Consider the following 27,326-nt stretch of genomic DNA (forward strand, 5'->3'; position numbering starts at 1 on the left):
CAATAATGGCAGCTAAACCCCACCTTTAACAGCCCACTAGAATGATCTAAGAAACCATTTGATTTGTGGTGATTTGGGAAGGGGCCATAAATCTGGACCTGAATAAAGATTGTGCTCTGAGTTTAAGAATGTTCCAGGCTCTAGGAAGAGCAGTTTGGTATCCCCCACTCGCAAACAGGGCTCTACTGGAGACTTCTGTCTCTTCTCATCCATTTCAGTCTGATTGGATAAAGGTTAGTTCACTCCTGAAGTCCAAATGTGAGTCAGAATGGTACCCAATTCGAAAACCATGGGTGCCATTTTCAGTTTGGATGGTGACCAATTGATTTTAGTGTTCTGTTTTAAAAGCTAGCCCATGATTCCTGCTGCAGATCACTGTCTAGGGGAAGTGTGTGAAACTGCAGGTGAAACTGGAACAACACCGGCTATGATGTCCATGTTAAATAGCACATCACTAATTTTCTTTATGGGTTGTGGCAATCCAATATTTCCGTGTTTGTGTCGGAAGGCTTGCTGCATTTGACTGTTCTTATGAAATGTTTCAATCTATTTAGCCAACAAGAAGCACAAAGAGGAGCCGATTCTTCAATGAAGAGGACGAGAGGCAACTACAGAACACCAAGTCTCCCAAGAGGAACCAACGTATTGCCATGCATCCTCAGGTGGGACCTCTTTTACTTTAAATAAATTTTCGTTTTGTAACAGATTGATGCTGTTTCAAAATCAGCCACGCAATTTACGGGTAAGAGGTACCTTGTCTTGGTTTAAAGGCTACTTGCTGGCTTTTTTCCAATAGCCTATCAGCCTTAAAGAAGTTTGTCAATCCTCCTGCCTCTCCATCCCTGTTTAGCAAGTGACTCTTCTCTGTCATTCTCCAGAGAAGTGCATCTGTTAACATACTGACAAAATGCTCTCAAATAGGACAGTGTAAGATAAATGATGACAGATTTTGAGTGCTCCCTGTTCTTGCCAAAGGATGGGACCCTGTGAAGTCATGATAGAAAAACCTAAAATCCATGATCTTCTCATCCAAGTGAACAGCTCTTACCAGGATGTAGCACTGAGCCTGACAAATAGTTTTGGGAGGAACCTTGATCTCATCTTCAGTATCAGAGGCTGAAAGTGCCTAGTCAAGTCCTATCAGCTTTGAAAGGTACTGAACCAAGGGATTTTGTACGATATGGAACATTGCTAAATGCTAATTAAGCCACAACTGGGCAAGAGGGCACTAGTTCACTCTGACAGCAGACACTGAAAGAGTGATAGTATAGTAGAATGTTCTGTGACCACCACAGGCAAGAGGAGGCATTGAACCCAAAGGATTCAGCTCAATTAACTGATCCTAAGTTTTTGAAGAGATTTTTTTTGGAAGAACTGACTATAGTTAGGCAGGTCATCCATTCTTGTCCATTATACTAAAGATTTTACCATGAAGATCCGCCACTCTCTCCAATAACATCCCACAGACACTGCATCTGCATGGCCTCCCTTTCCTGTGGTTGACTGCTTGCTTTTGAAGCTATTTCTTAGCTATTTTAAGATTTCCATTCCTTGTAAGAGAAACCTTGGTGTAAAACAGAGGGACACTTAGCAATTCAGATGTCAGTGACAACATGGACATCCTTGGACAGCTGGAGTTTTGGGGCTGGGCTAGACCATATGTGGGTGTCGGATTCAAGCTTTCTCGACAGTATGCAAACTTACGTTTTTGGACTCTTTCACCATTTTCAATGCTCTGTACTCTCTCAACAGAAATTTTCAGCGACCTTGGCAACACCAGACAAGAAGGTAGCCCAGAAGATTGGGTTACGTCTACGGAATCTATTGAAGCTGCCTAAGGCACACAAGTGGTGCATCTATGAGTGGTTTTACTCAAACATTGACAAGTATGCTTTTTCAGACTCTCTAAACTCTGTCTTACAAGCTCTGGGTTCCTTGCCTTTTGTGTATGTGTGTAAATCCTGGTCTGTTCCATTTCCTAGGCCACTTTTCGAGGGGGATAATGATTTCTGTGTATGCCTGAAGGAGTCCTTTCCAAATCTAAAAACCAGGAAGCTAACCAGAGTGGAGTGGGGGAAGATCAGGAGGTTAATGGGGAAACCAAGGCGGTAAGTGCTGTGGAGGGAGGCAGAGATCTGTATACAGTGCTTCTGTCATTAGGAAGGTCAAGGCAAGGGGTGAAATTGGATTTTATCTTTGGGTTGTCAGGAGTAAACTAAAGCAGCTGGTTTATTGAAAACATCAACGGGGTGACTCAATTAACCCCCCCCCCCCAGATGAGTGACTTGCCATCTCAGTTACATGGTGTAAAGTTGCTGCCTATCAGTAATAAATTAAGTCCTGCTACATCATTCAAGTCACTGGGATGATAAGAAGATGGATTTGTTTGCTGTAGTCATTGGTTGCGCTAAACTTCATTAGAAAAAGGCAAAATATTTTGCCATAAGCAGGGGGCAAGTATATTGGACCCAGCCAGGGTCACGAAGCATGTGATGACATGGTTGCCATTGCTTCTGTGTAGATTCATCAGCTCTTTATTTTCCCATTGGCTTGTGCTGAGGCAACTGTGTTGGAAGTACCGAGGCAGTCACTTCTGAAGCTTTCCTAGAACAATCCAAAACCACTTCATGTGCCTACTTGATGAACTGCACTCTCCATGGGAAAGCATCTGGATATTTCACCCTCAGCCCATCCCAACAAGCATGCAGCAATGTCCCCAGCAGCCCCACCGCAGCACTCTAAATTAAAGCCACTGCCTTAATTTGTCTGCATTGCAGAGACAAACAACAGTAAAGACATGAGTTAAAAGCACTGAGGGAAGAACAATACACTAGATACCACCAATATAGAAATGACAGATGAAAAGATCTAGAATAGTTGTAAGCTGGGCTCTTGTATTAACCACTGAGTTACTTATTCACTGTGGACTTAGATTCTCTTGGCACTCTGTGCTCTAGTTATTGGAAAACAAAACAGCATACTGTAAAAAATGCAAGTTTTTATTTCATTGTTATGGTAACCCACATGAGGTCACATTTAATAGCCTGTTGATTACTGTCATTGAGTTAGAGACACAGTCTCTACGGTTGTAACACTTTATCCTGTGTTGCAGCTGTTCAGCGGCTTTCTTTGCAGAAGAGCGGTCTGCTTTGCAACACAAGCGACAGAAGATCCGACTCCTGCAGCAGAGGAAAGTGACAGAGCTCTCCCAGTACAAAGACCTCCCAGATGAAATCCCATTACCGCTAGTTATAGGGACAAAAGTTACCGGTAAGTCCATTCCCAGAGACTAATATTCCAGTTGCAAAGCCAGTTCAGCAGCTAGTGTTGTAAGCATAGATAATGTTTTTATCCCTGCTTCTCCATTTACCAAAGTGTTATTTTTAGGATAGAGAGTTTCACTTGTGAGCAGATATTGGAAAGATTGGATTTATTTTCCTTGATGTAGAAGTCATTGAGAGGAAGGACTTGTAGAAATATAATAAATTATGAAGGTGATTTGGTTTATTGTCATATGTACCAAGGTACAATGAAAATATTTTGTGTGCCATCCGTACTGATCATTTCAGCACAGCAGTGCATTGAGACAGTACAAGGGAAAACAATAACACAATGCAGAATAGATAGATAGATAGACAGATATATTTTATTGATCCCAAGGGAAATTGGATTTCATTACAGCCGCACCAACCAAGAATAGAGCATAAATATAGCAATACAAAAAAACCACAAACAATCAAAACAACAAAATGCAAACTATGCCAGATGGAAATAAGTCCAAGACCAGCCTATTGGCTCAGGGTGTCTGACCCTCCACGGGAGGAGCTGCAAAGTTCGATGGCCAGAGGCAGGAACAACCTCCCGTGATGCCCAGTGTTGTATCTCGGTGGAATATGGCTGGGGTCCATCAGCAAAAGGTTTAATATCCGGTCTACAAACACGTTCCTCGATCGTAATGTGACCCGGATTGCACCATCTGTTGTTAACCAGAGCAGTAAGCACCGAACTCCTTTACGCTTACCGCTCTCAGTGCACTTCCAGTCAGCCCGAACGGTCTGGAAGCCGTCCATGGAGAAGTTTTGATCGGGTATGTCCTCGTGCAGCCCCGTTTCAGTAAAACACATAACACTGCACTCCCGAAATGTTCTCTGACGCCTGGCTAGCGCCGTGAACGCGTCCATTTTATTACCCACCGAACTCCTCTTCTCCATAAGTCTCTGTTGTCTCGACCCGGTCCTCTTTCTTTGCCTTTGTGATCCCCCTCTGCATCCTCTGTGTGTTTTCCTCCAGATTTCAGCAGGAGTGTCCGCCGCTCTGCTCGCTAAACCGGCCGGCATCAGTGCAATCAGCTGGTCCCTGGAATAAACAATGCGACCATGCTTCTGCCCCGCTAATGAGATGTGTCTGAATGTAACTATTTCCAGCGCTAAAAACCCAAATAAAACTCTTTCTACCAGCATGTTAGAGAGGGTGCAGCTTCAACATGTTACCATGCAAAAAAAACCAAAAAAATAACGTAAATTAAAAAGTAAGAAGAAAAAAGTAAGAATACTCGTCGGAACGGCTGTAACAGGCTGCATGCATGACCGGCGCATGCGCACGTGGAAGTATTAGTTACAAAGCATGTGCATTGGAGGTAGACAGCAAGATACAAAGCCATAACAAAGTAGATTGCATGGTCAACAGTCAATCTTATTGAACATGGGGATGGTTCAATAGTCTTACAACAGCAGGGAGAAGCTGTCTTGAGCTTGATGGAAGTGCCTTCAGAGTTTTGTATCTTTGGTCTGATGGAGGGTACTGAGGAGGGGAGTTGAAGAGAAAATGTATAGGAGAGAATAGGAAACATTTCCCCACAGTAGAGGTGTCTAAAAATAGAGAAGTTAAGTCCATGGCCCTTTTCAAGTCCAGCCATAAATCCTCAATTAGATTGAGGTCTGGTCTCTAACTTGGCCATCCAGGACATTAACTTTATTGTATTTAAGCCATTCTTGTGTAGCTTTGGCTTAATGCTTAGGGCCATTGCCTTGCTGGAAAACAAACCTTCTCCCAAGTCACAGTTCTCATACAAACTGCATCAGGTTTGCTTCTGGGATTTCCCTGTATTTTACTGCATTCATTTTACCCTCTACCTTCACAAGCCTTCCAGGGCCTGCTGCAGTGAAGCATCCCCACAGCATGATGCAGCCACTACCGTGCTTCACAGTAGGGATGGTGTATTTTTTTGATGATGTGTAGTTTTAGGCTTTACCAAACATAGTGTTTAGTCTGATGGCCAGACCTCAATTTTGTTTTCATCAGCCCATAGAACCTTCTTCCAGCTGACTTCAAATTCTCCCACATGCCTTCTTGCAAACTCTGGCTGAGATTTCATGCCAGTTTTTTTTTCAACAGTGGCTTTCTCTTTGCCACTTTCCCATAAAGCTGCGACTGGTGAAGCACCTGGGCAACAGTTGTATGCCCAGTCTCTCCCCATTTTGGCCACTGAAGCTTATAACTCCAGTTGTCATAGGTCTCTTGGTACCCTCCCTCACTCGTCCCCTTCTTGCGCGGTCAATAGTTTTTGAGGATGGCCTGCTCTAGGCAGATTTACAGCATTGCCATATTCTTTCCATTTCTTGATGATTGACTTTACTCCAGGAGATATTCACTGACTTGGAAATTTTCTTGTATCCATCTCCTGACTTGTAGTTTTCAATAAACCTTTCGCGGACTTGCTCGGAGTATCCTTTTGTCTTCATGGTGTAGTTTTTCTGGGACATTAACTCACCAGTAGTTGGCCTTTCGATTTTTACGACAATCAATTGAAACACCTTGACTGCACAGAGCTGTCCAAAAACAGATCTCCATTTAATTAATTGTGTGACTTCTAAACCCAATTGGCTGCACCAGTGGCAAGTATGACATTGTGGCCATCTCTGAAACTTGGCTAAAGCATGGCTCCCATTGGGAGTTGAATGTCCAAGTTTATATGCTGTAGCGGAAAGTTAGATTAAAAGGCAGAGGTGGTGGAGTGGCCCTGTGAAAAAGAAATAATATTAAATTATTAGAGATGACATAGGATCAGAAGGTGTAGAGTCTCTATGGGTGGAGTTAAGAAATGGCAAGGATAAAAGGACCCTAATGGCAGTTATATACAGGCCTCCAAACAGCAGCTGGGATGTGGATTGCAAATTACAGCAGGAGATAGAAAAGGCATGTCAGAAGGGCAATGTTATGATAATTGTTGGGGATTTTAACATGAAAGTGGATTGAGAAAACCAGGCCAGTATTGGACCTCAAGAAAGAGAATTTGTAGAATGACTAAGGGAAGGCTTTTTAGAACAGCTTGTTGTTGATCCCACTAGGGGATCAGCTGTTCTGGATTGGGTGTTGTGCAATGATCCAGAGGTGATAAGAGAGCTTAAGGTTAAGGGACCCTTAGAGAACAGTGATCACAATATGATCGAGTTCACTTTGAAATTTGAGAAGGAGAAACTAAATTCCAATGTGTCGGTATTTTAGTGGAATAAAGGAAATTACAATTGCATGAGTGGGGAACTGGCCAAGGTTGACTGGAAAGGGACACTAGCAGGAAGGACAACAGTGCAACAATGGCTGGAATTTCTGTGAAAAATAAGGGAAGTCCAAATAAGAAGAAATTTCGAATGGAAGAAGGACACTACCGTGTCTGACAAGTGAAGTCAGAGCCGAAGTAAAAGCAAGAGCGAGGGCATACAAGGAAACCAAAGTTACTGGGAAGATAGAGGATTGGGAAGCTTTTAAAAACTTGCAGAAGGAAACTAAGAAAGTCATAGGAAGGAAAAGATGAATTATGAAAGGAAGCTGGTGACTAATATTAAAGAAGATACTATAAGTTTTTTTAAGTATATAAAAGAGAGTTGAGGGTAGATATAGCACCAATAGAAAATGACGCTGGAGATATTTTAATGAGAGATGCAGAGATGGCAGAGGAATTTAATGTGTATTTTGCATCACAGTGGAAGACATCTGCTGTATACCGGACATTCAAGAGTGTTAGGGAAGTGAAGTATGTGCAGTAAAATTTATGACTGAGAAGGTATTCAGGAAGCTTAAGGGTCTGAGGGTGGATAAATCTCCTGGACCAGATGGAATGCACCCTCGGGTTCTGAAGGAAGTAGCTCGAGAGATTGCGGAGGCATTAGCAATGATCTTTCAAGAATCAATAGAGTCTAGCATTGTACCGGATGACTGGAAAATTGCAAATGTTACTCCACTATTTAAGAAGGGTGGGAGGCAGCAGAGAGGAAACTATAAACCTGTTAGCCTGACATCAGTGGTTGGGAAGTTGTTGGAATCAATTGTTAGGGATAAGATTACGGAATACCTAGAGGCACATGACAAGATAGGCCAAAGCCAGCAGGGTTTCCTGAAAGGAAAATCCTGCCTGACTATCCTACTGCAATTTTTTTTTGAGGAAATTACAAGCAGGGTAGATGAAGGAGATGCAGTAGATGTGGTGTACTTGGGTTTTCAAAAGGCTTTTGACAAGGTGCTGTACATGAGGCTGCTTAGCAAGATAAGAGCCCCTGGAATTACAGGGAAGTTACTAGCATGGGTGGAGCATTGGCTGATCGGCAGAGAGTGGGAATAAAGGGATTCTATTGTGGTTGGCTGCCGGTTACCAATGGAGTTCCACAGTGGTCAGTGTTGAGACCACTGCTTTTTACAATGTATGTCAATGATTTGGACTATGCGATTAATGGATTTGTGGCTAAACTTTTCAATGATGCCTGAGGTAGGTGGAGGAGCGGGTAGTGTTGAGGAAACAGACCCTGCAGAGAGACTTAGATAGTTTAGGGGAATGGGCAGAGAAGTGGCAAATGAAGTAACATGTTGGAAAGTGTACGGTTGTGCACTTTGGTGGAAGAAATAAATGGGCGGACTATTATTTAGATGGGGAGAGAATTCAAAATGCAGAGATGCAAGGGGACTTGGGAGTCCTTGTGAAGGATACCCTAAAGGTTAACCTCCAGGTTGGGTTGGTGGTGAAGAAGGCAAATGCAATGTTGGCATTAATTTCTAGAGGTATAGAATATAAGAACAGGGATGTGATGTTGAGACTCTATAAGGCACTCATGACAGCACACTTGGAGTATTGTGTGCAGTTTTGGGCTCCTTATTTTAGAAAGGATATACTGGCATTTTTTTCTCCCCTGATTTATTTAATGTGATTTATTTGATGGGAATGTGATTTATTTAATGGGAATCAAAGTTGGCGGTGAAAACATCAATAATTTCAGATATGCAGATGACACTCTGTTAATTGCAAGTACGGAGAAAGAACTACAAGACTTAATTGATATAATTGTTGAAGAAAGTGCAAAAATGGTTCTATCTATCAATTGCAAAAAGGCAGACTGTATGGTAATATCCAAAAAGAAGGAGAATCCTATCTGCAGGCTGAGAATAAATGGGGAAGACATAAAACAAGTACAGAATTTTTGCTACTTAGGAAGCTGGGTGACATCAGATGACAGGTGCGACATGGACATCAAAAGAAGAATAGGTATGGCAAAAGACACCTTTATGAGAATGAAGAGTATACTGAACAATACTAAATTAGGCATAACAACCGGCCTCAGAGTACTGAAATGTTACGTTTATCCAGTTATGTTATATGGCTCAGAATGTTGGACAATATCTAGTAACGAGGAAGCGAATTGTAGCAGCAGAGATGTGGTTTTTGAGGAGCATGCAAAGAATATCAAGGGCGAAACGAATATCTAACGAGGATGTCATGAACAGAACAAACGCAAAAAGAGAAATAATGTATGAGATCATGAAAAGGCAACGTAACTTCATTGGACATGTGATTAGGAAAGAGTTAGAATGCACAGTAATTATGGGAAAGATTGAAGGGAAGAAAGCAAGAGGAAGACAAAGACAAATGATGGAGGCAGCAGCCAGAGAACTGGACATGAATACCAATGAACTGATCCACTTGACCCGAAACAGGAGTGTGTGGGCCATGGCAGTCAAAGCTCAAACTGGGCATGGCACCTGATGATGATGATGACTGACTTTGGAGAGGGTTCAGAGAAGATTCACAAGAATGATTCCAGGAATGAAAGGGTTACTGTATGAGGAACGTCTGGCAGCTCTTGGGCTGTATTCCCTGAAGTTCAGGAGAATGAGGGGGGATCTCATAGAAACATTCCGAATGTTAAAAGACCTGAACAGATTAGATATGGAAAAGTGATTTCCCATGGTAGGGGAGTCTAGGTCAAGAGGGCACGACTTCAGGATTGAAGGACGTCCATTTAGAACAGAGATGTGGAGAAATTACTTTAGTCAGAGGGTGATAAATCTGTGGAATTTGTTGCCACAAGCAACTGTGGAGGCCAAGTCATTGGGTGCATTTAAGGCGGAGATAGATAGGTTCTTGATTAGCCAGGGCATCAAATGTTATGGGGTGAAGGCAGGGCAGTGGGGATGACTGGAAGAATTGGATCAGCCCATCATTGAATGGCGGAGCAGACTTGATGAGCCAAATGGCCTACTTCTGCTCCTATATCTTATGGTCATGAACTGCTTGCTTCAGGTCCTTCCACAACATTTCAATAGGTTTAAGGCCAGGACTTTGACTCAGCCATTCCAAAACATGAATTTTCTTCTTTTGAACATTTTGTTGTTGATTTACTCTTCTCTTTTGGATAATTGTCTTGTTGCATCATCCAACTTCTATTAAGCTTCAGGTGACAGACTGCTACCCTGTCATTCTCCTGTAAAATGTCTTGATGCAATTTTGAATTCATTGTCCCCTCAATGAATGCAAGCTGTCCAGGCCCTGAAGCAACAAAACAGCCCCAAACCATGATGCTCCTTCCCCATACTTCACAGTTGAGATGAGGTTTTAGTGTTAGTGTGCAGTGCCCTTTTTCCTCCAAGCATAGAAATGTACATTTCTGCCAAAATGTTCAACTTTTGACTCATCTGTCCACAAAACATTATCCAGAAATATTGTGGATCATGTGTTGTGGTTCTTTACAAACTTGAAATGTGCAGCAAACTTTTTTTAGAGAGCAGCAGTTTCCTCTGTGGTGTCCTTCCATGAACACCATTCTTGTTCAGTGTTTTTCTTATAGTGGACACATGAACAGAGACTTTAGCAAGTTCTAGAGATTTTGGCAGGTGTTTTCCTATTACCCTTGGGTTCTTTTTCACCTCCTTCAGCATTGCACATTGTGCTCTTGGTGTGATTGTTACAGGATGCCCACTCCTAGAGAGAGTAGCAACAGTACAGAGTTTCCTCCATTTGTAGTCAATTTCTCTTACTGTGGACTGATGAACACTCAGATCTTTAGAAATGCTTTTGTAACCTTTTCTAGCTTCATACATCCCTACAATTCTTCCAAGGTCCTCTGAAAATTGTTTTGGTTAAGGCATGGTGCACATAAACAGATCTTTCTTGAGAAGAGCTGGCTCCGTCTTTGTGCTTTTTATATAGGGCAGGGCACCTCTACAACCGACACCTCCAGTCTCATTTCATTGATTGAAACACCTGACTCCAAATAGCTTTTGTAGAAGGCATTACCCAGAGGTTCATATACTTTTTCCAACAAATACATGTATTATTAGATCATATTTTTTCTCAATAAATAGATTAACAAGTATAATGTTTTTGTGTTATAAATTTAATTGTGTTCTCTTTATCTAGTTTTATGATATGTGAAGATCTGATCACATTTTAGGTCATATTTATGCTGAAATAGAGAAAATTCTACAGGGTTCACAAACTTTCTAGCACCACTGTATTACTACTTCAAATATTAGCCATTTTTGTTTCATTTCTTTTAGATACAGTTTCCTGTTTTGTCATAGCCATGTGCCTTTGTAGTTTGCTTTATTCAGAGGTTTCAGATTCATTTAAATCACATTAAGTTTTTATATAAAGTTTTGTTATATTATGATCTTTATTCCTAAAAGTCCCTAACAACTAGATCCTCAATTAACCTTTTCCCTTTAGCCATGCTTTGTCTAAAGAATTCTGATTCCAGATTGATTGCTTAGTTCGGTGTTTCTGAAAGATATCCATTATACACTTTAGGAATTCCTTTTATCCACGATTACTGCCCTTTAGTTTGCCCAGTCTGTTGTTTTTAAATCCTTCATGATTGTGTGATCATTATACAATTTGATCTGCACCTCTGATTACCGCTATTTAGAGGGCTATATAAATCACCCAACAGTGTATGAAAATAAAACTATTGATATTGTTCAGAAAGTGTCAAAGACGATTGACGAGGGTGGGACAGTGAATGTTGTCTACATAGACTGGTCCAAAAAATTTAAGTCACACAGGATCCATGGTAAGTTGGTAAATTGGATCTTAAATTGTGTTGGCAAAAAGACAGAGAAAATAATGGTTCAGGCTTTTTTTTTCCTCTAGCTAGAGGTTTGTGACCATTGATGTTCTACACTGACAGCTCTGGAACCCCTGTCTGTGATATATAGTAAAGACTTGGATGAAAGTGTACAGTAAGTGATAATCAACTGGCTGGAGTATGAGGGATGTACCCAACCACACAGTTCATCAGTTTGAAATACCTATTTGTTTCAAGAAAGCTTCAGTCATACTGGCGCCCAAGAGGAACGTGGTAACTTGCTGCACTAACTATCATCCAGTTGCACTTATGTCCACTGCGATGAAGTGCTTCAAGAGTTTGGTCATGAAGCATATCAACTGCTGCCTGAATAGGGACTTGGATCTGCTCCAATTTGCCTACCATCACAACAGGTCAATAGCAGATAGTAGAAACCATAGAAAAACTACAGTACAGAAACAGGCCTTTTGGCTCTTCTTGGCTGTGCCGAACCATTTTCTGCCTAGTCCCACTGACCTGCACATGGACCATATCCCTCCATACACCTCCCATCCATGTATCTGTCCAATTTATTCTTAAATGTTAAAAAAAACCCCGCATTTAACACCTCGTGTAGCGTAGATGAAATCACCAGAGAGACAGAGTCACTGGTAGATACAAAGCAGCTTTTTTATTCGACACAACAAGCAGGCATCATACGGACGGAGACACTTTTGGTAGAAAGGTCTGCTAGCCCAATGTGGGCTCAATATTTATATGTTAAACACAAAGGCAATCGCTACTTAAAAAGTTATAGACAATGCTTCCTATTGAAGCTACATACAAAATATCACACCACCTAACTCCATCCTTTCCTTCCAACACCAACATGTCTGGGTTGGTATCCACAGCCTTTAGGAATGCAATTAAATCCACAATACATTTATTTGGCATTTTACGTGCTAACATAGAAGACAATTAATATTTATAATGTATAGATAATACTGTCTTCGACACTACAGCATCAGGTTAAACTACAGTGACAGAAGCATCTAGTATTCATGCCTTTTTAGGAAGTGCATTGTTGTGGACTCAATCCACAGTACTTTGTCAAATAGTCAAATAGAAGTCTGCTGGCCAAAGTCATTTAAGTGTAAACAAATCATCTACCCAAAAAAACTCACTCTAACAATGCCATTTAGTTGGCTTTTCACTCAGCTCTGGAACACTGGACAGTGAAGATCCATACATAAAGATGCTCTTCATTGACTGCAACTCAGCACTTAATACTATCATCCTCTTGAAACTCATCACTAAGCTGAAAGACCTGGGGTGATACCTTCCTGTGCAACTGGATCCATGATTTCCTCACTGGCAGACCCCAGTCAGTACGGATTGGCAACAGCATTTCTGCCACAGTCACCATCAACAGAGGTGGACTACAAGACCATATTCTTAGCCCTCTGCTTTACTCACTTTATACCTAAGATTGTATGGCTAAGGACAGCTCCAAGGCATATTCAAGTTTGCTGATGTTAGTCAAACCAAAGGTAGCGACAAATGGGCAAAGAGATTGAATTCTGATCAAGTAGTGCCACAGCAACAGCCTCTCACTTGACATCAGCGAAACCAACTGCAGGAGGAGGAAGCTGGAGATCCATTAGCCAGTTCTCATTAGGAGATAAGAGCTGGAGAGAGTCAGTAGCTTTAAATTCCTTGATGTTAACATCTCAGAAGATTTGTCCTGCAACCAGCATGTAAGCGCCATCATAAAGAAAGCATGACAGCACCTCTACTTTCTTAGAAGTTTGCGTGGATTTGGCATGTCACCAAAAACTTTGACTAATTTGTATAGATGCATAGTTGAGAGTATCTCAACTGCTTGCATTATGACCTGGTATGGAAACAGCAATGCCAAATAATGGAAAAGACTACAGGAAGTGCTGGGTACAGCCCAGTCCATTACAGGCAAAGACTCCTCCATCACTGCGTACATGTATCTGGGGCCACAAGAAAGCAGCATCCATAATTATCAAAGACTCCAGCATCTAGGCCATGCTCTCTCCTTGCTATTCCCATTGGGCAGGAGGTACTGAACCCTCAGGTCTCATACCACTAGATTCAGGAACAAGTTATTGCCCTAATGCTAAATTTACTTTGATCATTGACCTTTGTAGGTGGTCTCTTTAATAAGTTTTAAGATGACGCAAATTGATGGAGTAGTGGCTGAGGAGGAAGATTGTCAGAACATACAGCAAGATATTGAACAGTTGAAAATTTGGCTAAAGAAATGGAAGGTGAAGTTTAATCCTGACAAGATGTAAGGTGAAGCATTTTGGTGAGTTAAATGCAAAAAGAAAGTATTCAGTAATGGCAGGACCCTAAGGAGCATTCATATCCAAAAGATCGACTGGAAGTCCATAGCTGCCTGAAAGTAGCAAGACAAATGGTAGGATGATAAAGAAAGGTGTACATCATGTTAGCCTTCATTGGCCAGAGTGTTTAGTATATAACTTGACGAGTTATGCTGCAGCTGTATAAAACCTGAAAGCACATACTGTCAGTCTCAAGGACAGCTTCAATCCTGCTATTGTGGGACTGTTGAACAGCTCCCTGTGTGAGAAGATGAACTCTTGACTTCACAATCGACCTTGTTCTGACCTTGCATTTTATTGTCAGCCTGCACTGCATTTTCTCTGTACCTATTATACTTTACTCCACATTCTGTTGTCATTTTTCCTTGTACTTCCACAATGTACTGATGTGATGAAGTGATCTGTATGGATGGCAAGCAAAACAAAGTTTCTGTTTGTGCATGTCACAATGATAAAACCAATTTCCAATACTTGGGTAAGGCACATTTGGAGTATTGTGTGCAATTTTGGTCAACACACTATTAAAATGATGTGGAGGCTTTGTAAAGAGGGTGTAAAATAAGTTTGCTAAGACATTGCTTGGATTGGAGAGGTTTTATTTAGGTAAAAGGAGAGGTTGGACAATTTGGATTGTTTTCTCTGGAATGTCAGAGGCTGAAAGGTGATGAAGAGAAGTATATAAAATTTTGAAAGACATACATAGGGTAAGTAGTCTTTTCCATGATGGAAAAATCAAATACTAGAAGGCATACCTTTAAAATCAGAGGGGGAAAGTTTATAGGAGATTTGTGAGGTAATTTTTTTACACGGAGCGGTAGGTCCTAGAACAAGGTGGTTAAAGGAGAGACAAAGGTGATGTTGAGGAAGTAATTAGATACACGTATAAACAGATAGGGAATAGAGAGGAAGTGCAGGCAGACAGGATTAGTTTAAACAAGTATCATGGTTGGCGCAGACGTGGTGGGCTGTTCCTATACTGTTCTGTATTGTAGCCGCTTGTGTTTCCATTTACCATCTTCCAGCCTTCTGTTTGAATGGAGACACGTTAAAGCATACACTATATCAAATATCGGTCGGATATTAAGACAGCAAAATAAACCTACTGTGGCGACCCACTTTCTACACAAGTGAACCGGCTCACAAAATAGCCCGCGTGCGGGGAGAGACTTTTGTAATGCACCTCTGACGTCATTTCCGCCCGGAGGGGGCTGGAAGGGAACTGCTTAAAAGCCAGCCATGAAGTTTGAATAAACAAGTTTCGAGTGCGACCTACAGACTGCATGTCGTTATTTCTAGCTCTCTGTGTAGCACATTGCTACCCTACTGCATTAAAAACAAAACACATTATCTACATATGCATCAAAATGTGCGTTGAAAAACATATAAATGGACAATATTTGTTTCTTTCGCATTTTGTGTTTACTTTTTACTTTTCTCCTCATGTAAATTCTGTAAGAGCAAATTATATTCCATAGCTCAGATTTTTGAGTCGTGGTTTATTCCAAAAGAGTGAATTTCTGTAATCTGAGTGGCCTTAATGCAAGCTTGCCTGTATTCTTTTTCCTGTTGTGATTCTAAATGGAAGTATCCTATAATATTCCTGGAGAATCTGGTTGGCATCATATTTCTTCACTCCAGTTTTGCTTTGTCATTTCTCTTAAACTTCCTTTCCCCCTTCTCACACCTCAGCAAATTTGTTAAGTTTGAGACTTTGTTCACAACTTAGTCATTTTAATTCACCGAAACTCTGACCTCATCTTTGGATTTCAGCATTTAATAGGCTTAAAGTTGCAGTTGTTTGTCCAGTGCAATGTTGCAAATGTCAGTGTATCTGTTTCCATTGCTGCCACAGTAATGAGGGTGAAACTATGGACCTTTAAACTTGGGATATTGTATTCTCTGAGTGCCAGCACTTTGTATTTAACTGAAATGCTGAGTAAATCACGGGGTAAAACGGGTACCAGGTTGGCAGGATAAAATAAAACCTTCACTTGGTAATGGGTCCTCACTCAGCTTGTGATACTTTCTCCTTTTTGCTCTCAAGCACGACTCCGGGGTGCTCATGACGGCCTATTTACGGGACAGATAGATGCAGTTGACACTATTAACGCAACATATCGAGTCACGTTTGACCGGACGGGACTGGGAACGCACACCGTGCCAGACTATGAAGTTCTTGTAAGTAAAAAAAATTTGCCAGATTACTTTTTTCTTGTGTGTTAGAGATGGTGAAGTCACAGAGCTAGAATCTCGAGGGTGATCTGCAGATGAGAGTATGTATTCTATCTAAGCAAATTTAGTTAACTAAATAATCTGGAATGAGGACTAGCACCAGTAATAGGACCTGAAAACTGGTTCAGCTCAAAGCCATTGGCTTCCATTACCCAAGCTATTCCCATGGCCATCTTTAACTAGTGCCTCTGATATAAGCTTCCTCCAGCTTTGACCCACCAATCCCCCCCCCCACCATTCCTCTTTCCCTACCTGACAATGAGGCAGGTCAGTCCGTCAGTAGTGACAAGGCCTCGGGTGGTAGATTTTGAAGCCACCTTGATAGGTTGGTGCTCTTAACGGACTTTGAATGACTTACAAATGCCTTTAAATATCAGAGTTGTTTTTAAAAAAAAACATTTCAGAGGCTTAAAGCATTTAAATGATAGAACAATAAAATTATTTCGAATTTAAAGAAAGAAAAGCAAACTGTTTCATCTTTTCATCAAACTCAATGACCCTATTCAGATGAATACAGTGGAGCTACAGTGCCAGCCCCTCTCCTGTCCCCTCCATCCCTGGCTGTAAAGCCAAAGGGTTTGACATGAAGAGTCTCTCAACCTCTGTTCAGCCAGTTTGTACTGACTCCAGTGCAGTGCAGGAAGTCGCGACGTCTCACCTTGGACTCATTTCCAGGACCACATGAGAATGCTGAGGTAGAAGCTGACCTGCATGTTGCTGCGAGCTGGTGATTCTTGAAGGGGCTGTTGGCAAGGAAGCAGCGTGATCCACCATGTTGCTTAATTTTACCAACACACGCAAAATGTTGGAGGAACTCAGCCTGAAAGGTCTCGGCTTAAAACATCGACTGTTTATCTTCCTCCATGGATGCTGACCGGCCTGCTGAGTTCCTCCATCATTTTGAATGTGATGCTGAACATTTTCAGCATCTGCCAAAGCTCTTGTATCACTTGATGTTTCATGTGTAAGCACACTGCCACCTGCAGGTTCCCCTCCTACCTGCACATTGATCGGAAATACTGGTTCTGAATCCTGGAACTGTCTCCCCCTGCAGTCGGAGCCCCTTGATCAGAAGGACTGCAGCAGTCAAAGCTGTCTCTCTGTTGTCATCTTGATGCATGTTGGGGAAGGGCCTTCTCCTGTTAGTTAATATGTTTTAGTGTATTCATTCACACACTTCACTGTGTCAGGGTTTAAGTTGTTTTGCCAGTGCAGGAACCAGCACACTACTATAAACTGTTGTTGCACCGTGATTGCGTTTTGCAAAGAAATTCAACTTTAAAATCCTAAAGTGAAATCTCTGAACCTTTTATCCTTACCTTCAGAGTAACGAGACGCACGAAACCATGCCCATCACCGCCTTCGCACAGAAGCAACGACCTTCCAGATACTACCTGACACCACCACGGCTTCCTTACACTACGAGTGGGCAGTCACCCATCACAGTATGTCGCTGCTTTCACTTTGGTGTTTTTACTTACTACACAAAGCTATTTGACCGAGTGCATGCTGGCTCCCAGACATCAACACCAGAATCAGGTCGATTATCACTGACTTATATGATGTGAAATTAGTTGTTCTGCAGTAGCAGCACAGTGCAAAGACATGAAATTACTATACATTGCAAAAATAAATAGTGTAAAAAATAACAAGGTAGTGTGTATGATTTCATGAACCATTTAGAAATCTGATGGCAGAAGAACGAAGCTAATCTTGAGTGGTTGAATGTGGATCTTCAGGCGGCTGTACCTCTTCCCTGATGATAATAACAAAAGAGGGCGTATCCCAGATGGTGAGGATCTTTAGTGATGGATACCACTTCTTGAAGTTACATTCAGTGGTGGAAGGGTTGTACCTGTGATGGAGCTGGCTGTCTATAACCTTCTGCAGCCTCTTGTGATCCTATGCTTTGGAGCCTCAATATCAGACTGATGCAACCAGAAAGATTCCACTGTAGATATGCAGAAATTTATGTCTTTGTTGGGAAACCACATGTCTTCAAACTTCCAATGAAGTAGAGCCTCTTATTTCCCAGGACAGTAGCAACTTATTCAGTCTGACACACATCCATCAATTCTCCTTGGATTTATTTTGCCATTTATGAATGTGACGAAAATTATCTTACAATTTGTTCTGTGTTATTTTTTGATTCAGCTCAGGGTATTCGCATATATACATTTGCAAACAGGAGACACTGCACAAGTGTTAACCCACAAGAAAACACTATTGTAACTAGCACAAATGCAATACAGGAAGAAAAACTAAAGTCTACAGCAGTAGCAGTACAAAAATCAAGATAATACTTATTATCCACTGAACAAGCCAGTCTCTGCAATGTCGGGCAGGGAGCCACAGATCTGGCATTCTTTCACGTGACCTGTTTTCTCTCTGTCTCACTCTTACTCACTCTCTCACTCTCTCTCTCTCTCTCACTTGACGTACTTATCCCTATCGTCTCAGCATAGCACCGGCTATAACCAAGCCTACGACAAAACTCTCCCACTGCAACAATTAAGTGTCCCTTTTTATACCATTAAAAGCCCTTTACGCTAGTACTTTTCCATCCCTTAGTGGTACCAGCTGCATCCCCAAGCTCTTATGACCTCCAAGCCAGAAAAAAACATGTTTTTCACCAGTTTCCATTAATATGGCTGCAGACTTGTACTTCCTTGTCTTCTCAAAACATTACTGCGGACCGGTTCTCCTGTACTTTCTCAAAAAAATTCCACTCCAAGCTAATACCATTTTATCTTATAGACTTCCATTTTATTTTAGCATATAAGACCATAAGACATTCAAGCAGAATTAGGCCATATGACCCAACGAGTCTGCTCCACCGTTTGATCATAGCTAATCTATTTCCCTCTCAATCCCATTCTCCTGCCTTCTCCTCGTAACAATTTATGCCCTCACTTATTAAGTATGTATTTGGCTCCTCACCACCAAATCGACCTGCAAGTTAACCTTTAGGGAATCCTGCACGAGGACTCCCAGGCCCCCTTGCATCTCAGATTTTTAATTATCTCCACGTTTAGAAAATAGTCTCTGCTTTTATTCCTTCTATCAAAGTGCATGCCCATACACTTCCTGACACTATTCCATCTGCCATTTCCTTGTACATTCTCCTAATCTGTCCTTCTGTAGCCTCCTTGTCTCCTCAACACTACTTGCCCCTGCACCTATCTTCGTATTGTCCACAAACTTGGCCACAAAGCCATCAATTCTGTCATTCAAAAAGCAACAGTCCCAACACAGACCCCTGCAGAACACTACTAGTCACCAGCAGCTAATCAGAAAAGGCTCCCTTTATTCCCACTCTTTGCCTCCTCCCAATTAGCCAATGCTTTATCTATGCTAGTATCTTACCTGTAATACCATGGGCTGTTATCTTGCTAAGCAGCCTCATGTGTGGTACCTTGTCAAATGCCTTTTGAAAATTCAAGTAAACAACAACCATCGATTCTCCATTGTCCATCCTGCTCTTTATCTCCTCAAAGAACTCTCTAACAGATTTGTCAACAAGATTTTCGCATAAGGAATCCATGCTGACTTCGGCCTATATTATCATGTGTCTCCAAGTATCCCGAAACTTCATCCTTAACAATTGACTCCAGCATCTTCCCAACCACTGAGGTCAGGCTAATTGGCCTATAAATTCCTTTCTTCTGCCTCCCTCCCTTCTTGAAGAGTGAAGTGGGATTTGCAATTTTCCAAACCTCCAGAACCATGCCAGGATCTAGTGTTCCTTGAAAGATTATTACTGATGCCTCCACAATCTCTTCAGCTACCTCTTTCAGAACCCTGGGGTGTAGTCTATCTGGTCCAGGTGACTTATCTACCTTCAGACCTTTGAACTTCCCAAGCACCTTCTCCCTAGCAATAGCAACTTCACTCACTTCTGCCCCCTGACACTCTGGAATACCTGGCATACTACTACTGTCTTCCAAAATGAAGACTGATGCAAAATACTCATTTCCTTGTCCCCCAGTACTACCTCTCCAGTGTCATTTTCCAGCAATCTGCTATCTAAACTTACCTCTTTTTACTCTTTATATATCTGAATGATCTTCTGGTATTTTTGTTGATATTATTGGCTAGCTTACCTTCATATTTCATCTTTTCACTCCCTATATCCTTTTTAGTTTCCTTCTGTTGGTTTTTAAAAGCTTCCGAATTCTCTAACTTCACACTCATTTTTGCTCTATATATGTCCTCTCTTTTGCTTTTAGGTTGATTTTGAATTCCCTTGGTTGTGTACCTTTAGAATACTATTTCTTCTTTGGGATGTATCTATCCTGTGCTGTTCAAATTGCTTCTTAGAAACTCCAGCCATTACTGATTTGTTGTCATCCCTGCTAGTGTCCCCTTTCAATCAACTTGGCCAGCTCCTCTCTCGTGCGTCTGTAATTCCCTCCCTTTACTCCACTGTAATACTGATACATCTGACTTTAGCTTCTCTTCCTCAAATTGCTGGGTAAATTCTTTCGTATTATGATCACTGGTCCGTAAGGGTTCCTTTAGCTTAAGCTCCCTCATCAAATCTGGTTTATTGCACAACACTCAATATTGAGTGTTGATTTTCCCCTAATGGGCTCAAACACAAGCTGCTCTTAAAAAGTCTTCTCTTACGTATTCTACAAATTCTTTCTCGGGATCCAAAGTCAGCACCAATCTGATTTTCCCAATCTATCTGCCTATTGAAGCTCCTATGACTATCGTAATGTTGCCCTTATGACTTGCATTTTCCCTCTCCTGTTGTAATGTGTAGCCCACATTCTGGCTACTGTTCGGAGGCCTATATATAACTTCCATCACGGTCTTTTTACCCTTGCAATTTTGTAGCTCTACCCGCAATGATTCTACACCTTCTGATCCTATTTCAGCTCTTTATCAGGATTTGATTTCAATTTTTACTAATAGAGCCACCCCACCCTCTCTGCCTAACTGCCTGTCCTTTAGATAAAATCTGTATCCATGGACATTAAGCTTCCAACTATAACCTTCTTTCAGCCACGACTCAGTATGCACACAACATCGTACCTGCCAGTCTCTAACTGTGTTACAAGATCATCTACCTTATTTTGTATACTGCATGCATTCAAATATAGCACCTTCGGTCCTGTATTCATCACCCTTTTCGATTTATTCCCCCCGTTACACTGCAACACATTCCATTGACTGCAATTTTACTCTATCGTCTGCCCGTTTTTCCTGACAGTCTCACTGCACGCTGCCTCTGTTTGTATACCAACTGCCCTATTCTCAGACCTAGCACTCAGTTTCCCATCCCCCTCCCAAATTAGTTTAAACTCTCCCCAACAGTTATAGCAAATCTGCCCGCGGGTATATTGGTCCCCCTTTGGTGCAGGTTTAACCTGTCCCTTTTGTACAGGTCACATCTTCCCCAGTAGAGATCCCGATGATACATAAATCTGAACCCCTGCCCCTGGCACCAGTTCCTCAGCCACTTATTCATCTGCCAAATTATCCTATTCTTATCCTCACCAGTGTGAGGGAGAAGCAGCAATCCAGAGATTATCACCCTGGAAGTCCTGCTTTTTAACTTCCTACTTAGCTCCCTAAATTCTCTTTTCAGGACCTCCTCCCTTTTCCTCCCTTATGTCATATGTACCAAGACTTCTGGCTGCTCACCCTCCCACTTTAGAATGCTGTGGACCCGATCCAAGACATCCCTGACCCTGACATCTAAAAGGCAACACAGCATCTGGGAGTCCACGGAATCTTATGTCCACTAGTCTAACAATGGAATCCCTACACTACTGCAATCTTCTTCAGCCCCCTTCCCTTCTGAGTCACAGCACCAGACTAAATGCCAGAGACTTGATCACTGTGGCTTCTCCCAACAGTATCCAAAGTGGTATTCTTTAATTGAAGGGAATGGCCACGGGGGTATCTGCACTGGCTGCCCATTTCCTCTCCCTCTCTTGACAGTCGCCCAGGTACCTGCCTCCTGTAATGTAGGGCTGACCACTTTTCAGTTTCCCGTATGAACTGAAGGTAATTGAGATGCAGCTCCAGTTCCTTAACACGTTTTCTGAGAAGCTGTTGCTCGGTGCACCTGGTGCAAGTGTGGTTATCTGGGAGACTAAAGGTCTCCCAGAATTCGCACATCTCACACAAATATCACAGCACAGCCCTAGAGCTATCCTCACTGCACTAACTATGTACTAACAGGGGAAGAATAGAGAAGAAACTTAACGGGTACTTACTTTACCTGATGAGCCAAAGTCTCCCCACTCCAACACTGGTCAATTTACACAATGGCTGCTCCACTTGTCCCTGCCTTATTTTTATCTGCACTTGCTATACCAAGGAGGAATCACACTTAACTCTTTCCTTACAATGGAACAAGGAACAATACAACACAATCCCTTTGGTCCCATATGATGCCAAATTAAACAAATCTCTTCTACCTGGACATGATCCATATTCTTCCATTCCATGCATTATATGTATGCCTACCTAAAAGTCTTGAAATGCTATTATCATATTCACTTCTACCACTATTCCTGGCAGCATATTCCAAGTATCTACTACTCTGTCTTTTTTAAAAAAAAACTTGCTCCACACATCAACTTTAAACTTTCCTCTTTTCTCCTTAAAGCCATACCCTCTTGTATTTAACATTTCAAACCTGAGGAAAAGATTACGACTGTCTACCCTGTCTATACCTTTCTATCAGATCTCCCCTCAGCCTATGATGCTCCAGAGAAGCCGTTCAAAGGTTGTACAACCTCTCCTTATAGCTCATACCTATCAAGTATCACCTTAGTAAACCTCTTTTGCACCCTCTCCAAAGCCTCCACATCTTACCTGTATGAGGTGACCAGAACTGCATACAATAACCCTATACTGAGAAGTATTTTGCAGTGCCACTTAACCTATCAAGCACCTCTTTGGGATGTGGGAAGGACAGACAGGCAGTCAGAGAGAACATGCAAACTCCACACAGACAGCACCCAAGGTCGGGATTGAACCCATTTCCCTGGAGCTGTGATGCAACAACAATAACAGCTGCGCCACTGCGCTGCTACTTTATTGCTGGTAAGACACAGAAGAGTGAAGCCGTAATAAAACGTTATGATAGTCACTGTCTCAGGTTGGCTTCCACAAATTTTTCCTAAGCTGCTCAGTATTTTCCACACTATGTTTTTCTTCCAAGTTTCTTGCTTTTCAACAAAATGTTAAGCATTGGGTTTTTATGTCGAGGAATATGATTTTCTTACTATGCCTCCAACAAATGTCGTTCCTTGACAATTTTTGGCCACAAAACCCGAGTTTAGCAATGAGTTGTCGAAACATTGGCCACTATAATTGCCTTAAGATGCTAGGTTTTGACTAGGTTGTCAATTGATTTATTGTTTTCACATGTACTGAAGTACCGTGAAAAATTTAGTTTTGCATCCCAGCCATCCAGATCATTTCGTCACATCAGTAAATCGATGCATTATAAGGGGAAAAACAATAATAAAATGCAGAATATTGCTTTGTAGTTTGCAAAGAAAGTGCAGTGCAGACAGGTAATTAGGTTCAGGGCCACAAGAAATTAAACTGAGAAATCAGAATTTGTGTACAGGATAGAAGCTGTCCTTGATCCTGGTGGTATGTGCTTGAAAGCTTTTATATCATCAACCCAATGGGAGAGAGAAGAAAACAGAATGTCCAAAATTGGTAGGATACTTAATTATGTTGGCCGCTTTACTGATGCAACGTATAGACTTGGAGTCATTGAATAATATATTGTTTTTTTTAAAATTCAAATTTGAATCATCATGCTTGTGCTGACTCTTCAAATAGATACCCTCCCTCTTCATTACCTCATTGTCTTGCAAATTGACTATTGAGACTACGCTTTACTTCCAGGCAAGGTTAGCATTAATTATTCTATTGAATTATTCACAGATTTATTTTTGACTTTGTCAAGAGCAAAACTGTTCACAATTAATTTTTATTGTAATATAATTGTTAAGTTTTGAAAGGGGTAGTGAATAAGGCAAGTACAGAAATTGTCAAGTAAAATGTACAGAGCGAAGTTTAGGAGCATAGGTAGGGCAAATGTACTGTCTTTTTCCCTAGGGTTAGGAATCAAGAACTAGAGGGCCTAGGTTTAAGATAAGGGAAAGATTTAAAAGGAACCTGAGGGGTAACTTTTTCCACACAGGTGGTGTGTATGTGGAATGAGCTGCTAGAGGACTCTGCTGAGGCAGTTAAGATAACAACATTTAAAAGACATTTGAAGAGAGGTACATGGATGTGAAAGGTTTAGAGGGATATGGGCATATGTGAACAGCTTGGATGGTAATCTTCGTTGGTAAGGACAAAGTTAGATCAAGAGGCCTGTTTCTTTGTTGTGTGACTATAGAGCTTCCCAGAACAAAGCAGTGTAGAAGTTGCTAACTACCACCTTACCAACTACTCTTATTCACCTTCTTCTGACCCAGCACCACACCTCCTCTCTGCTGTGATGTTCTAATTCCCTCTCTTCTCCCTCTTTAAGATGTACTCCGGCTCCATCTCCCATCTCTCTATACTTGTCAGTCAGACAGCAGGTATTGAAGACTTCGGAGAGATGGAGGGTTTTAAGCAACAGCAGCAGAAAGTGCCCTTTCGTGTGACTTGCCAGGAGGAGGTGTCTTTGGGAGCTTTCCTTGTCTAATTGAAAGCCTCCTAGACAATCCAGTGTGTTTGATAATCCTAAGTAGATTGACCATGTGTTACATGCTTGCCTCTCAGGACCAGATTTTTAATTCTGCAACCTACAGGTTCTGAAATGATTGCAAACATGTGGGCAGTTTTCATAAATTCACATAGAGACAATACCGTGCTGTGCTCTTGTTTGCTGCCATTATCATCTCTTGCTAACATTACCCTTTTTAACTTTTCCTTGCCAGGATAACGATCCACTTTTAGGTCAGTCACCTTGGAAAAGCAAGCTGTCGGCCACTGAAGGAGAGACGCTTGGGGGATTTCCTATAGAATTCCTCATCCAGGTGGTAAGTGTGTGTTCCTTCTGCATCAGGCATCAACATTACTAGGTAATGGAATTATATTAGTGGTTGTTAATTGAGCTGCGAAAAGGACACTGTCTAATATTGGGGCTAGGGTGCTGAAATAAGTAGTCAGTCGCCTGCCTGGCATATGGAACCAAGAAATTGGCTCGTTCTCAGTTGCAAACAAATTCAGTGACCCTTTGAAGAATTTAAATATGCATAATTATACATTAATGTCAGAAATTTGATTGCTGTAAATGTATACACTTTTGTGAAGACTGAAATGTGGAACAGCATTCAGGATCAGAAGACAGTATAGTGACTGATTTCCCCAACATCTGAGTTCTTGACCCTTCTACCTTCATGGTCACATTTCTTTCTGTAACAACAAATGAGACTTGTAATGAAGGCTGAGCAGCAGATGGAAGGAGCCAGCAGTTATTGAGAGTGATTTCTCAGGTAAGGGTTTGTGGTTTGAGATCCAGCAGTCTTAGCAACAGAGGGGAGGAGTAGCAGTGTTTAAAACTTGTTTTGCAGGTATAAAAAGGAGGCAGGCTCTAGAAGAGCAGCCAATTTAAGTGCTGCTCTGTTTAAGTTCTAAGTGCAGTAACTCCAATCTATGGACTGTTCCCAGGGACGCACACGCAGATGGGACATCAAACGCTGCTGGAAGATTATCAACTTTGTGAAAGATGCCCTGTGGTCAGTCTGAAACTTTTTAGTCTTCCAGTACATTGAGGTCTCTTAAGGATTGTTACTGACTAGCATGTTCCAGGTTGCAGGAACACATGCTGAGGGACACTGAAGCTTGTTGCAGCCACCACAAGGGCTTGATGGGGAAGAACTTCAGTCTAGGATACCTCTGCTACTGAACAGGGAGGGGCTGGGTCAGGTGGAGAGAGGCAATGGTGCCATCAGTTTTAAAAATGTAAGCTAACACTACTTAATGCACTGTCCATGAATGTAAAGGCTTTGTACAGCTTATTCTTGTATGTTTTTTTTATTATGAATAAAGTTTATTTTGGGAAAACATGAGTTGGAGGTTAAAATGTAGAGGCTTTGGTTGATCAGAGGTAAGAGAAGGTGAGCATAGGTAAGGTCTTTTATCTTTAGTCTTCACATTTAGTACATCAGGGTGATAGGGTAGTGGTATGCTCGCTCTACAGGATGTGGGAGATCAGTGTCCTGTAGGGACTGTGTCCAACTGCAACTCTTAGTTGATCATGTTGCTGGAGCTGAATGTGCTTAAGATCATTCTGAATGCTGAGAGCATCACAGATAAAAGTTTCAGTGTGGTGGTCATACCTAAGGTGTGGGCTACCAGTAGTTGGGTGACCACCAGGAAAGGTAGAGATGGTGTAGAATTTCCGTGTGGCCATTCCCCTTGAAAACAAGTGTACCTTTTTAGATGCTGTTGTATGGGATAACTTGGGGGAAAAGCGCAGCAGCAGCTAAGTCTTGGGCACGAGGACTGGTCTGAGTCTCAACAGGGAAGAATGAAAGCATTACAGATGATAGTGCGAGGGAACTGATAGTTTGGAGGAGGAGTGGGGAGCTCACAGGGGTTTTGTGACTGCAACGAGAACTCTAGGATGGGTGCTGGGATCTCTGCAGTTGCAGAACACTCTCAAGGGGCAGGGGTGAGCAAGCAGAAATCCTCAAGGGTAATGATCATCCTAGTGTCACATGCTGGTGAGGGTGCAAATAGGAAAGTACAGCAGTGTAATTCTTCTGGGATAGATGTCCTCCTGTATTCCTCCTATTTGCAGCCTTGAGAGGGACAGGTTGCACCCGAACTGGAGAGGGGTAATATCCTAGTAGGGAGATTTGCTAGTGCTACTAAGCAGAGTTTAAACTACATTGACTGTCAGGAGGGGTGCATGGGATCCAAAGCTGAAGTAAAACAGATAGGAGGTGACAAGCTGAGACAGAATTCAATGACAGTAAGGTCAGTAGACAAGACAGGCAGCAGCATGCAGGGAGTGAAGAAAAACTTAAAATAGGTTATTTGGATGTCTTGGGGATAGTCTACATTACAGCAGAGGTGATATTGGATGTCTTAAAAGATACAAAGGCAGTGAAATTATCTACATGAACTTTGTAAGGTCCCGTATCATAGATTCAGAAGATAAAAGATGAGATTCAGGGTGAATTGCATATTTGCATTTGGAACTGGTTTGCCCAGAGAAGATGGAGCAGGGCTGGAAGGCTATTATTCTGGCTGGAGGTTTATGTTCAGTGATGTTCCACAAGGATCAGAATCAGAATCAGGTTTAATATCACCAGCATATGTTGTGAAATTTGTTAACTTTACGGCAGCAGTACAATGAAATAAAGTAAGTATATAACTGCAAGAAAAAATTTGTGAACCCTTTGCAATT

General features: G+C 41.8%; 1 protein-coding gene across 1 annotated transcript in view; it reads left to right on the forward strand.

Moving 5' to 3' along the window:
• The window catches only part of lin9 (lin-9 DREAM MuvB core complex component), a 201,842-nt gene that overhangs the window by 150,666 nt on the left and 23,850 nt on the right, over nt 1-27,326 (forward strand). The window contains exons 4-10 of the mRNA XM_063072535.1: nt 555-662; nt 1,753-1,886; nt 1,983-2,108; nt 3,113-3,270; nt 15,747-15,880; nt 17,260-17,379; nt 24,847-24,948. Of these exons, the coding sequence (XP_062928605.1) occupies nt 555-662; nt 1,753-1,886; nt 1,983-2,108; nt 3,113-3,270; nt 15,747-15,880; nt 17,260-17,379; nt 24,847-24,948 (882 nt within the window). The remainder of the gene's footprint in view (nt 1-554; nt 663-1,752; nt 1,887-1,982; nt 2,109-3,112; nt 3,271-15,746; nt 15,881-17,259; nt 17,380-24,846; nt 24,949-27,326) is intronic.

This window comes from Mobula hypostoma, chromosome 2, assembly GCF_963921235.1.
Source record: "Mobula hypostoma chromosome 2, sMobHyp1.1, whole genome shotgun sequence".
Classification (NCBI taxonomy): domain Eukaryota; kingdom Metazoa; phylum Chordata; class Chondrichthyes; order Myliobatiformes; family Myliobatidae; genus Mobula; species Mobula hypostoma.